The following is a 13,630-nucleotide window of genomic DNA, read 5'->3' as shown; positions in this document are numbered from 1 at the left end:
GTGTGTGTGTGTGTGTGTGTGTGTGTGTGTGTGTGTGTGTGTGTGTGTGTGTGTGTGTGTGTGTGTGTGCGTGTGTGTGTGTACGTGTGTGTGTGTGTGTGTGTGTGTGTGTGTGTGTGTGTGTGTGAATAAGTTGCTAACAGCTTAATAACAGTGACTTGTGTTCCAGTCTGGCTCAATATTGTGTTTCACATCAAACAATGTTCATCTGTTGTGTTTCTGTGTCTCATTGCCTTTAGTTTTTAAATGGAACCTGTCAGAGTTTCCTGCAGCACAACACTTTATTTGGTCTGTTTTTAAGGTTTTGACAAAAGGTTTATTTATGTGAGCATGAATGTGGTAAAAACCTACAATCAAGCATTTCTTAAAATCACTTGTAAAATATCTTCATAACCACTAAGAATGATTGTTATTGTGAAACACAGCCCAGGTGTTTTAGATGAGAAGCTGCTGCTGTATTGAGTCTTGTTGTCTCATCAGATGCCTGTGAACTCACACTGGATCCAAACACAGCATACAGACTCCTCCTCCTGTCTGAAGACAACAGAAAGGTGACGAGGGTGAGAGAGAGGCAGCCATATCCTGATCACCCAGAGAGATTTAACTACTGGAATCAGCTGCTGTGTAGAGATGGTCTGACTGGTCGCTGTTATTGGGAGGTGAAGAGGAAAGGAGAGGTTTATATAGGAGTGACTTACAGAGGAATCAGCAGGAGAGGAACGGGTGCTGACAGCAGGCTTGGAGAGAATGAAAAGTCCTGGAGTCTGAGGTGCTCTGATGGTTATTACTCTGCCCAGCACAATAACAGATACACAGCCATACCTCTCCCCTCCTCTCGCTCTAACAGAGTCGCAGTGTATCTTGACTGGCCTGCTGGCTCTCTGTCCTTCTACACAGTTTCCTCTGACACACTGACTCACATCCATACCTTCTACTCAACCTTCACTGAAAAACTCTACCCTGGGTTTAATGTCTGTGACTATGGTGGCTCAGTGTCTCTGTGTTAGATAGAGGAGTGAGAGAAACTGTCAGATAGAGGAGGGAGAGAAACTGTCAGATAGAGGAGGGAGAGAGAAACTGTCAGATAGAGGAGTGAGAGAGAAACTGTCAGATAGAGGAGAGAGAGAGAAACTGTCAGATAGAGGAGAGAGAGAGAAACTGTCAGATAGAGGAGAGAGAGAGAAACTGTCAGATAGAGGAGGGAGAGAGAAACTGTCAGATAGAGGAGAGAGAGAGAAACTGTCAGATAGAGGAGGGAGAGAGAAACTGTCAGATAGAGGAGGGAGAGAGAAACTGTCAGATAGAGGAGGGAGAGAAACTGTCAGATAGAGGAGAGAGAGAGAAACTGTCAGATAGAGGAGGGAGAGAGAAACTGTCAGATAGAGGAGAGAGAGAGAAACTGTCAGATAGAGGAGGGAGAGAAACTGTCAGATAGAGGAGAGAGGGAGAAACTGTCAGATAGAGGAGGGAGAGAGAAACTGTCAGATAGAGGAGGGAGAGAGAAACTGTCAGATAGAGGAGGGAGAGAAACTGTCAGATAGAGGAGAGAGGGAGAAACTGTCAGATAGAGGAGGGAGAGAGAAACTGTCAGATAGAGGAGGGAGAGAGAAACTGTCAGATAGAGGAGGGAGAGAAACTGTCAGATAGAGGAGAGAGAGAGAAACTGTCAGATAGAGGAGAGAGAGAGAAACTGTCAGATAGAGGAGAGAGAGAGAAACTGTCAGATAGAGGAGTGAGAGAGAAACTGTTAGATAGAGGAGAGAGAGAGAAACTGTCAGATAGAGGAGGGAGAGAGAAACTGTCAGATAGAGGAGAGAGAGAGAAACTGTCAGATAGAGGAGGGAGAGATAAACTGTCAGATAGAGGAGAGAGAGAGAAACTGTCAGATAGAGGAGAGAGAGAGAAACTGTCAGATAGAGGAGGGAGAGATAAACTGTCAGATAGAGGAGAGAGAGAGAAACTGTCAGATAGAGGAGAGAGAGAGAAACTGTCAGATAGAGGAGAGAGAGAGAAACTGTCAGATAGAGGAGAGAGAGAGAAACTGTCAGATAGAGGAGAGAGAGAGAAACTGTCAGATAGAGGAGGGAGAGATAAACTGTCAGATAGAGGAGAGAGAGAGAAACTGTCAGATAGAGGAGAGAGAGAGAAACTGTCAGATAGAGGAGGGAGAGATAAACTGTCAGATAGAGGAGGGAGAGAGAAACTGTCAGATAGAGGAGAGAGAGAGAAACTGTCAGATAGAGGAGAGAGAGAGAAACTGTCAGATAGAGGAGGGAGAGATAAACTGTCAGATAGAGGAGAGAGAGAGAAACTGTCAGATAGAGGAGAGAGAGAGAAACTGTCATATAGAGGAGAGAGAGAGAAACTGTCAGATAGAGGAGGGAGAGAGAAACTGTCAGATAGAGGAGAGAGAGAGAAACTGTCAGATAGAGGAGAGAGAGAGAAACTGTCAGATAGAGGAGAGAGAGAGAAACTGTCAGATAGAGGAGAGAGAGAGAAACTGTCATATAGAGGAGAGAGAGAGAAACTGTCAGATAGAGGAGAGAGAGAGAAACTGTCAGATAGAGGAGAGAGAGAGAAACTGTCAGATAGAGGAGGGAGAGATAAACTGTCAGATAGAGGAGAGAGAGAAACTGTCAGATAGAGGAGAGAGAGAGAAACTGTCATATAGAGGAGAGAGAGAGAAACTGTCAGATAGAGGAGGGAGAGATAAACTGTCAGATAGAGGAGAGAGAGAGAAACTGTCAGATAGAGGAGAGAGAGAGAAACTGTCAGATAGAGGAGAGAGAGAGAAACTGTCAGATAGAGGAGAGAGAGAGAAACTGTCATATAGAGGAGAGAGAGAGAAACTGTCAGATAGAGGAGAGAGAGAGAAACTGTTAGATAGAGGAGAGAGAGAGAAACTGTCAGATAGAGGAGAGAGAGAGAAACTGGCAGATAGAGGAGGGAGAGAGAGAAACTGTCAGATAGAGGAGAGAGAGAGAAACTGTCAGATAGAGGAGAGAGAGAGAAACTGTCAGATAGAGGAGGGAGAGAGAAACTGTCAGATAGAGGAGAGAGAGAGAAACTGTCAGATAGAGGAGGGAGAGAGAAACTGTCAGATAGAGGAGAGAGAGAGAAACTGTCAGATAGAGGAGGGAGAGAGAAACTGTCAGATAGAGGAGAGAGAGAGAAACTGTCAGATAGAGGAGGGAGAGAGAAACTGTCAGATAGAGGAGAGAGAGAGAAACTGTCAGATAGAGGAGAGAGAGAGAAACTGTCAGATAGAGGAGAGAGAGAGAAACTGTCAGATAGAGGAGGGAGAGAGAAACTGTCAGATAGAGGAGAGAGAGAGAAACTGTCAGATAGAGGAGGGAGAGAGAAACTGTCAGATAGAGGAGAGAGAGAGAAACTGTCAGATAGAGGAGGGAGAGAGAAACTGTCAGATAGAGGAGAGAGAGAGAAACTGTCAGATAGAGGAGGGAGAGAGAAACTGTCAGATAGAGGAGAGAGAGAGAAACTGTCAGATAGAGGAGGGAGAGAGAAACTGTCAGATAGAGGAGAGAGAGAGAAACTGTCAGATAGAGGAGGGAGAGAGAAACTGTCAGATAGAGGAGGGAGAGAGAAACTGTCAGATAGAGGAGGGAGAGAGAAACTGTCAGATAGAGGAGAGAGAGAGAAACTGTCAGATAGAGGAGAGAGAGAGAAACTGTCAGATAGAGGAGGGAGAGAGAAACTGTCAGATAGAGGAGAGAGAGAGAAACTGTCAGATAGAGGAGGGAGAGAGAAACTGTCAGATAGAGGAGAGAGAGAGAAACTGTCAGATAGAGGAGAGAGAGAAACTGTCAGATAGAGGAGTGAGAGAGAAACTGTCAGATAGAGGAGAGAGAGAGAAACTGTCAGATAGAGGAGAGAGAGAGACACTGTTAGATAGAGGAGTGAGAGAGAAACTGTCAGATAGAGGAGAGAGAGAGAAACTGTCAGATAGAGGAGAGAGAGAGAAACTGTCAGATAGAGGAGAGAGAGAGAAACTGTCAGATAGAGGAGAGAGAGAGAAACTGTCAGATAGAGGAGAGAGAGAGAAACTGTCAGATAGAGGAGAGAGAGAAACTGTCAGATAGAGGAGTGAGAGAGAAACTGTCAGATAGAGGAGAGAGAGAGAAACTGTCAGATAGAGGAGAGAGAGAGAAACTGTCAGATAGAGGAGTGAGAGAGAAACTGTCAGATAGAGGAGAGAGAGAGAAACTGTCAGATAGAGGAGAGAGAGAGAAACTGTCAGATAGAGGAGAGAGAGAGAAACTGTCAGATAGAGGAGAGAGAGAGAAACTGTCAGATAGAGGAGGGAGAGAGAAACTGTCAGATAGAGGAGGGAGAGAGAAACTGTCAGATAGAGGAGGGAGAGAGAAACTGTCAGATAGAGGAGAGAGAGAGAAACTGTCAGATAGAGGAGAGAGAGAGAAACTGTCAGATAGAGGAGAGAGAGAGAAACTGTCAGATAGAGGAGGGAGAGAGAAACTGTCAGATAGAGGAGAGAGAGAGAAACTGTCAGATAGAGGAGAGAGAGAGAAACTGTCAGATAGAGGAGAGAGAGAGAAACTGTCAGATAGAGGAGAGAGAGAGAAACTGTCAGATAGAGGAGAGAGAGAGAAACTGTCAGATAGAGGAGAGAGAGAAACTGTCAGATAGAGGAGAGATAGAGAAACTGTCAGATAGAGGAGAGAGAGAGAAACTGTTAGATAGAGGAGTGAGAGAGAAACTGTCAGATAGAGGAGAGAGAGAGAAACTGTCATATAGAGGAGGGAGAGAGAAACTGTCAGATTTAGGAGAGAGAGAGAAACTGTCAGATAGAGGAGGGAGAGAGAAACTGTCAGATAGAGGAGAGAGAGAGAAACTGTCAGATAGAGGAGGGAGAGAGAAACTGTCAGATAGAGGAGAGAGAGAGAAACTGTCAGATAGAGGAGAGAGAGAGAAACTGTCAGATAGAGGAGAGAGAAACTGTCAGATAGAGGAGAGAGAGAGACACTGTTAGATAGAGGAGTGAGAGAGAAACTGTCAGATAGAGGAGAGAGAGAGAAACTGTCAGATAGAGGAGAGAGAGAGAAACTGTCAGATAGAGGAGAGAGAGAGAAACTGTCAGATAGAGGAGAGAGAGAGAAACTGTCAGATAGAGGAGAGAGAGAAACTGTCAGATAGAGGAGTGAGAGAGAAACTGTCAGATAGAGGAGAGAGAGAGAAACTGTCAGATAGAGGAGAGAGAGAGAAACTGTCAGATAGAGGAGTGAGAGAGAAACTGTCAGATAGAGGAGAGAGAGAGAAACTGTCAGATAGAGGAGAGAGAGAGAAACTGTCAGATAGAGGAGAGAGAGAGAAACTGTCAGATAGAGGAGAGAGAGAGAAACTGTCAGATAGAGGAGGGAGAGAGAAACTGTCAGATAGAGGAGGGAGAGAGAAACTGTCAGATAGAGGAGGGAGAGAGAAACTGTCAGATAGAGGAGAGAGAGAGAAACTGTCAGATAGAGGAGAGAGAGAGAAACTGTCAGATAGAGGAGAGAGAGAGAAACTGTCAGATAGAGGAGGGAGAGAGAAACTGTCAGATAGAGGAGAGAGAGAGAAACTGTCAGATAGAGGAGAGAGAGAGAAACTGTCAGATAGAGGAGAGAGAGAGAAACTGTCAGATAGAGGAGAGAGAGAGAAACTGTCAGATAGAGGAGAGAGAGAGAAACTGTCAGATAGAGGAGAGAGAGAGAAACTGTCAGATAGAGGAGAGAGAGAAACTGTCAGATAGAGGAGAGAGAGAGAAACTGTCAGATAGAGGAGAGAGAGAGAAACTGTTAGATAGAGGAGTGAGAGAGAAACTGTCAGATAGAGGAGAGAGAGAGAAACTGTCATATAGAGGAGGGAGAGAGAAACTGTCAGATTTAGGAGAGAGAGAGAAACTGTCAGATAGAGGAGGGAGAGAGAAACTGTCAGATAGAGGAGAGAGAGAGAAACTGTCAGATAGAGGAGGGAGAGAGAAACTGTCAGATAGAGGAGAGAGAGAGAAACTGTCAGATAGAGGAGAGAGAGAGAAACTGTCAGATAGAGGAGAGAGAGAGAAACTGTCAGATAGAGGAGAGAGAGAGAAACTGTTAGATAGAGGAGGGAGAGAGAAACTGTCAGATAGAGGAGGGAGAGAGAAACTGTTAGATAGAGGAGAGAGAGAGAAACTGTCAGATAGAGGAGGGAGAGAGAAACTGTCAGATAGAGGAGGGAGAGAGAAACTGTCAGATAGAGGAGGGAGAGAGAAACTGTTAGATAGAGGAGAGAGAGAGAAACTGTCAGATAGAGGAGAGAGAGAGAAACTGTCAGATAGAGGAGGGAGAGAGAAACTGTCAGATAGAGGAGGGAGAGAGAAACTGTCAGATAGAGGAGAGAGAGAGAAACTGTCAGATAGAGGAGGGAGAGAGAAACTGTCAGATAGAGGAGAGAGAGAGAAACTGTCAGATAGAGGAGGGAGAGAGAAACTGTCAGATAGAGGAGAGAGAGAGAAACTGTTAGATAGAGGAGAGAGAAACTGTCAGATAGAGGAGAGAGAGATAAACTGTCAGATAGAGGAGAGAGAGAAACTGTCAGATAGAGGAGGGAGAGAGAAACTGTCAGATAGAGGAGAGAGAGAAACTGTCAGATAGAGGAGAGAGAGAGAAACTGTCAGATAGAGGAGAGAGAGAGAAACTGTCAGATAGAGGAGAGAGAGAGACACTGTCAGATAGAGGAGGGAGAGAGAAACTGTCAGATAGAGGAGAGAGAGAGAAACTGTTAGATAGAGGAGAGAGAGAGAAACTGTTAGATAGAGGAGAGAGAAACTGTCAGATAGAGGAGAGAGAAACTGTCAGATAGAGGAGAGAGAGATAAACTGTCAGATAGAGGAGGGAGAGAGAAACTGTCAGATAGAGGAGAGAGAGAGAAACTGTCAGATAGAGGAGAGAGAGAGAAACTGTCAGATAGAGGAGAGAGAGAGAAACTGTCAGATAGAGGAGAGAGAGAGAAACTGTCAGATAGAGGAGAGAGAGAAACTGTCAGATAGAGGAGAGAGAAACTGTCAGATAGAGGAGGGAGAGAGAAACTGTTAGATAGAGGAGAGAGAGAGAAACTGTCAGATAGAGGAGAGAGAGAGAAACTGTCAGATAGAGGAGGGAGAGAGAAACTGTCAGATAGAGGAGGGAGAGAGAAACTGTCAGATAGAGGAGAGAGAGAGAAACTGTCAGATAGAGGAGAGAGAGAGAAACTGTTAGATAGAGGAGAGAGAAACTGTCAGATAGAGGAGAGAGAGATAAACTGTCAGATAGAGGAGAGAGAGAAACTGTCAGATAGAGGAGGGAGAGAGAAACTGTCAGATAGAGGAGAGAGAGAAACTGTCAGATAGAGGAGAGAGAGAGAAACTGTCAGATAGAGGAGAGAGAGAGAAACTGTCAGATAGAGGAGGGAGAGAGAAACTGTCAGATAGAGGAGAGAGAGAGAAACTGTTAGATAGAGGAGAGAGAGAGAAACTGTCATATAGAGGAGAGAGAGAGAAACTGTCAGATAGAGGAGAGAGAGAGAAACTGTTAGATAGAGGAGAGAGAAACTGTCAGATAGAGGAGAGAGAAACTGTCAGATAGAGGAGAGATAAACTGTCAGATAGAGGAGAGAGAGAAACTGTCAGATAGAGGAGGGAGAGAGAAACTGTCAGATAGAGGAGAGAGAGAGAAACTGTCAGATAGAGGAGAGAGAGAGAAACACAGTGAGACCAAACACAGCTGCTGAGATGATGCTTAACTCTGTACAGGATCACACACACACACACACACACACACACACACACACACACACACACACACACACACACACACACACACACACACACACACACACACACAGTTATGACAAGTCAAGACATAGAAAAGCTCGTCCATATGTTTAGATCACATGACAGGAAGCAGCTAGAAGTGAAAAGCTGCCTCTAGAATTCTGACACAAACTAATCTGAACACAAAGCCTTAATTCTCAGCTCCCTGCATTGACTCCAGTGGTGAACGTGAACGCACACATGCATGTTTGTGTGTGTGTGTGTGTGTCTAAAAACTCCCTTCACATGTCACTGACTGCACCTTATGCTAACATAGATAGATAGATAGACAGACAGACAGACAGACAGATACATAGAGACACACAGTGAGAGAGACACAGAGGGATAGAGAGAACATGTGGTCAGTGTTTGACAGGTGAGGTCAACAGAGATGCACTTCCTCCTACAATGTAAAACCTTTGAAGAAACAAGGAATATTTACTTCAATAAGTTCAACTCTGTAATTCCAGACTTCAAAGAACTGAATGAGCTCCAAATTAAAAGTAGTCCTAAGAGAAGGAGACAGGGCTCATCTGTCTGTCCAACATGTCTCAACATGTCACAACCTGAGGGACAGTGAGTGACCTACACACACTGATGTGTCTCAATCTCAGTGTTTCATAATTAATGTGTATTATTAAGATTATTATTATTATTGCATTGTATGTATTGTTTTACTGTATTATTGTATTATTCATGAGGAGTGATGGTAATGTTGCATGTGATTGTTTCTTGATGCTTTGGCAATATTGTTGTTATGCCATTCATGCCAATAAAGCTATTTGAATTTGTAAAATTTGAATTAGAGACACAGAGAGAGACACACACACGCACACAGAGAGAGAGAGACACACAGAGAGAGAGAGAGATAGAGACACAGAGATAGAGATAGAGACAGAGAGAGACACAGAGACAGAGAGAGAGAGACACACACAAAAAGAGAGACACACAGAGACAGAGAGACAGAGAGAGAGAGAGACACACACAGAGAGAGAGAGAGAGAGACACAGAGAGAGAGAGACACAGAGAGAGAGAGAGGGGCCATGGAGGAGGCTTGTGAGGCTTGTTGTTGCTGCTGTGATGTTGAGCAGAATCTCTGGTCTGAGTCAGAGCACAGACAGGATGCTGAGGCAACATAAACTCATGTATTTCTTATGTACAAACTGTTGTTTTCTTCATTGGATGTAAATACATGGAAATTATTTTTACTGTATTCTACGTTCTTTATCATATATTTTTTTAATTTAAAATTACTACTTTTTTCACTGTTTCAATTTATGCTGTACATTGAGGAATTAAACGTGTTGAAAATGTCTACATGTGTTGTGTCTTTACAGTTTTTCTCCAAACGTTTAAACACATTTCCAATAACTGGCTCAGTTTGTCAAAACTCTAAACTGAAAAGAGTTTGTCAAAACTCCACAAATCTCTTATAAAGTGACACAACACTCAAAACCATGTTCTCTCTTCTCAAAACAGATTATTTCCACCAAAACAAAACACACAGCTATGATATGTTGATGTCTACACAGCATCAACTACACACTGGTGTGATCAATTAAAACACTACCATCAAAATAGTCTTCATGTATGTTCTGGCTTCATGTTACATATTCAAATACATACAATTGTGTGGAAATAGTTTCCTTTCCTCATTTTGGTAAAGTGTAGTGTTTTGCCCTAAAATAGCATTTACTGTTGATACAACACAAATGTTACCTGTTTTAACAAAACTCAGTAATTTCACTGATACAATAGTTAAAGTCAGAAGTGTCATGCCCATTGAAACTGAGGGGGCAGTTGCATTTTTTGAGAGAGAGAAAAAGAAAGAAAGAAAATGCAAAATGCATGTCAGTCATTAGTAGTAGAGCATCAACCCCCTTTTCAAACATGTGAAAATGAAATGTTCATGAAATGTTAGTTATTAGAAATGTTTTGAAGTGACTGCACACACCAGACGATTCATTCAAAGCAACTTTACTTCACACACAGTCTAGACTCTAGAGCGCCCTCCATAGGCATCATATAGAACCACATATCAATGCATCTTCCTTTTTTCCAATAAGACAGAAGACTGTATAACTCAAGGGCTATGTCCCTATAACTGCAAAGTAACATCAATTAACTGTGTAACTTGTAACTGAGCTATGACTGTATATCTAGGAAGTATAATAGTTTTATTTAACCCAGCAACAAGCGGTCCAAATAGTATTGTCAAACCTCCTGGATTGGTCAGGAGACACTCCGGTAGGCTAATAGCCTCTCGGGATGGAAGACATAATTCCCAGAGATGTTTCTATATGATTATAATGTAGCAGGTGGTACCTGCGGCTTGCCGTACACACCTTGAATGCAGATAGGGAGCCGTATATATAGTCCATGAGCCAAAGCCCAACATTTCACTTATTGGTATCACTCAAGGTGGCAAATTCTAGTCAAATTTTTTGAAAAGGTACATGTCCATAGATGATATTTTGGTATGATAACTTTTGCTAAGTGCTAGCTTCATGTGTTATCAGCACATGAAGTTAACCACCACCTACAATAAATTGGTATCTAGGCACTGGTGCATATCCTACTTTAGGCTCATTGTCAGGACCTTTACTCATGTTTTATGAAGGCATGTTTGGTCTATTTTTTAAGTGTAGACTCATAGCTTTCATTTAAGCCCAGTTGTGAGTCTGTCTAATAAATGTAGAGGTCTTCAAAGAATCAACAACATTCATTTTCCCACAATTTTCGCCTAAACTATAGTCTTTATTTGAGCATTGTGACATGTAGGAACATCACTGACACAAATAACACAACCTGAAATACTCACAGAACTGTAACAATTGAGGAAATGTATAATCTTCCCATATTATCCCACCATGAAGGCTGATTGTGGGCCTTAAAGTAGAAGATGGGCCCGGGCCAGAATTTTCACTAATTGGTACCACCCACGGTGGCAAATCCTAGTTTTGTATTTTGAAAAGGTCTGTACCTTTAGATGATATTTCAACTTGATAAACTTTGACAAGTGGTATCTTAGTCACAGTTAACCCTCATTGACACCAACCGTTGATCCAACGAAGGAGACAATCTTGTCAATTTATTTGAACAGAACAAAAAATTAAGAATTCTAACTTTCAATCACTTATTTAACCAATGATCTTTATCATCACCACCATCACAAATATAATATTAAACAGTATTCATATTCTGTTGTATTCATCATCATCAGTATCATCATAGTCATCCAGAGTCACAACAGCTTCTACATCCTCCTCCTCGCTGTGATGGCTGCAGGTTTGTAGCTTGCACATTTCTGTGCACTTTAGTTTGTTGGCAAGGCAGGAACAGTCTGGAAGCTTACAGGTCTGTCCACACTTGCAGGCCATCAGTTGTGTCAGTGATGTTCCTACATGTTTTCCTCCGACACATGCGCGTGGAAAGTGGAGATTTAGGCTCAAAAGTTAAGCTAATACTTTATTTAGATCAGATCATAGACAACATTTCAACAGCTTATTACTTGACATTCAAAAATTCAACTGTTTGTCTGTAGATGTCGTAGAGATGTTGGTATGTTCATGAATTGTCACATATACTCTATAGACAGTGTTCATAGATTTGTGTTGCTAGGCAACACTTTGAAACCTTGCTTATTTCCTGTCAGCTCTAGAGAGGCAAAGTGACCACCTACTTCCTGCTTCAGCTTCTGTACCAGAGATTTTCATCAGCCATTTATTTTCCCATAGACATTTAGTAAAATGTGTATAAAAATAGTTTTACTGGTTCAAACCAAACGGTACAGATATATATATATAAACAGGAGATCGCATAACATTTCACTGTGACCAAAACGTAAGAAAAATGTGAGTTTAAAGAAAATATTTGTTCTGTTTTTTTAAGTTTTGGTCTGAGTGAAATGTTCTATGGTCTCTCACGATTATAGCGTTAGCTGAACCGTTTGGTTCGACGAAGTAAAACTATTTTATACGCATTTTACGAAATGTCTAAGGGAAAATAAATGGCGGATGAAAATCTGTGGTACAGTGCTGAAGCAGGAAGTGACATTCCACTTTGCCTCTCTATTGTACCAGCAAAGACTGCAACAACCTAGGGGCAATTTAGAATGTCTAGTTGTGAAGTTAAAAGTGTCTTTAGATAATTTGTTGAATGTGTTAAAGAGTTGAATTGTTGAATGTCAACTAATAAGCTGTTGAAATATTACAAGTACTCTGTAGACTCTAAGACATTAAACCTCCATCTTGTCTTATGAAATCATACAGCGACCACCACAAATTTTGTCATAAATAAAAAATATATTTTACTTTTAATTTAAATTACAGCATCAAAGACAACAGAGCAACATTTGAGTTGACATCAGAGGTCACAGTTATTGGCTCAGTGGGCTCGAACACTCAGTGAGGAGTGGACAGTGATGTCATCAGAGTGGACAGTGATGACATCAGAGGCTGAAATAGGGGGAGGGGGGCTATGGTGATGTCATCGTCCTCTCCTTGTTTTCCCTCCTACAATCACAAAGATCACAGCTCCTCCTCGTCACTGGATCCCCCACTACACAAACCCACAACATAAACCAACCGAGATCAGACCAGCGAGTCGAGCCCAGATGATGTCAGGTATCATCGGAGAACACTTGTCCCAGGACCGTGAGTCGAGCACTGAAAGGCTGAACGGGGCAGGACAGCAGGGGGGCGGTCTTTCGCTCGCCAGGTTTCAGGGCGATGCTCTCCGATTGGCCGGGGGGAGGATTGTGCTCAGCCTGCTTGGAGGGTGTCTGTGATTGGCTGCCGGTCCTTTCCGAGGGCTGCTGTGATAGGCTGAGCAGGATGTCCCTCAGCTCGTGCCTCTCGTGGGCGTGGCGGCCGCAGCAGTAGAGCGCCGCCGGGTCGAGTGGGTGGGCCTCCGTGTTGAAGATGAAGCCCCCCGCCCCTAAGACACACTGCCCCCCCTCCCCCCCCTCCTCCCAGGACCCCCCGCCGTGCAGGAAGTGGGCGGGGTCAAAGAGCAGGTAGAGGTACTTGACGGTTTCGGCCAGGAAGAAGGACTCCATCCTGTTGTCCAGCTGGTGGTCCCGCAGGTCTTTAATCTGAGGTGGACAGGAACATTGACAATAGCTGTGTTTACATGGAGCCTTTTCATCAGAATAGCTGCCCAATCAGAATAAAAATGTCAAGTCCAGTCAATTCACAAGCATGTCTCAGAGGACTTTACAGAGAATGTGTCTAGCTAGGTCTAGCTAAGCACAATGAATACCTGGCATGTCTCAGAGGACTTTACAGAGAATGTGTCTAGCTAGGTCTAGCTAAGCACAATGAATATGTAACCTGGCATGTCTCAGACGACTTTACAGAGAATGTGTCTAGCTAGGTCTAGCTAAGCACAGTGAATATGTAACCTGGCATGTCTCAGAGGACTTTACAGAGAATGTGAGAGAGCAGAGAGAAGAGGAGAGGGAGAACACAACAAGACAGGAGAGAGGAGAAGAGAGAGGAGAGAGAACAGAAATCAAAACCTATCTTTAGCCGTTTTCCCACATGCGTACCGGAAAATTACCTGTAAGTCAATATCGGACATTTCCCTTCACACCTCTCCTCTCGCATATGAGAATCTAGCAGCTAAATTGCCTGTATGTTGGGGGACGGGGCGGCACTGCAGAGCGAGTGGGGAGTAACGTGTCGGCAAAACTCCGAATGGTGAAATAAGTTTGCTTGTTTATCCGTTCACCTGCGTCGCGTTGAAGCACTTTTTACAGACTGGCTTCGTTTGATGTGTCCGGGC

At 43.3% G+C, this 13,630-nt stretch overlaps 2 protein-coding genes across 2 annotated transcripts in view; one reads left to right on the top strand and one right to left on the bottom strand.

Annotated features, from left to right (window-relative positions):
- The window catches only part of LOC310795033 (protein NLRC3-like), a 32,254-nt gene extending 30,502 nt beyond the window's left edge, over positions 1-1,752 (top strand). The window contains exon 12 of the mRNA XM_083657053.1: positions 481-1,752. Within this exon, the coding sequence (XP_083513179.1) occupies positions 481-1,007 (527 nt within the window). The 3' untranslated portion in view covers positions 1,008-1,752. The remainder of the gene's footprint in view (positions 1-480) is intronic.
- An 8,548-nt stretch (positions 1,753-10,300) lies between these two features.
- LOC310795186 (ER degradation-enhancing alpha-mannosidase-like protein 2) overlaps positions 10,301-13,630 on the bottom strand; it is a 28,364-nt gene continuing 25,034 nt past the window's right edge. Inside the window, exon 11 of the mRNA XM_083657240.1 lies at positions 10,301-12,938. Coding sequence (XP_083513366.1) covers positions 12,465-12,938 — 474 coding nt within the window. The 3' untranslated portion in view covers positions 10,301-12,464. The remainder of the gene's footprint in view (positions 12,939-13,630) is intronic.

This window comes from Poromitra crassiceps (assembly GCF_964638095.1).
Source record: "Poromitra crassiceps genome assembly, chromosome: 20".
NCBI lineage: Eukaryota > Metazoa > Chordata > Actinopteri > Beryciformes > Melamphaidae > Poromitra > Poromitra crassiceps.
Note: the sequence above shows the minus strand (reverse complement) of the source record. Positions and strands in the feature narration are given on the sequence as shown.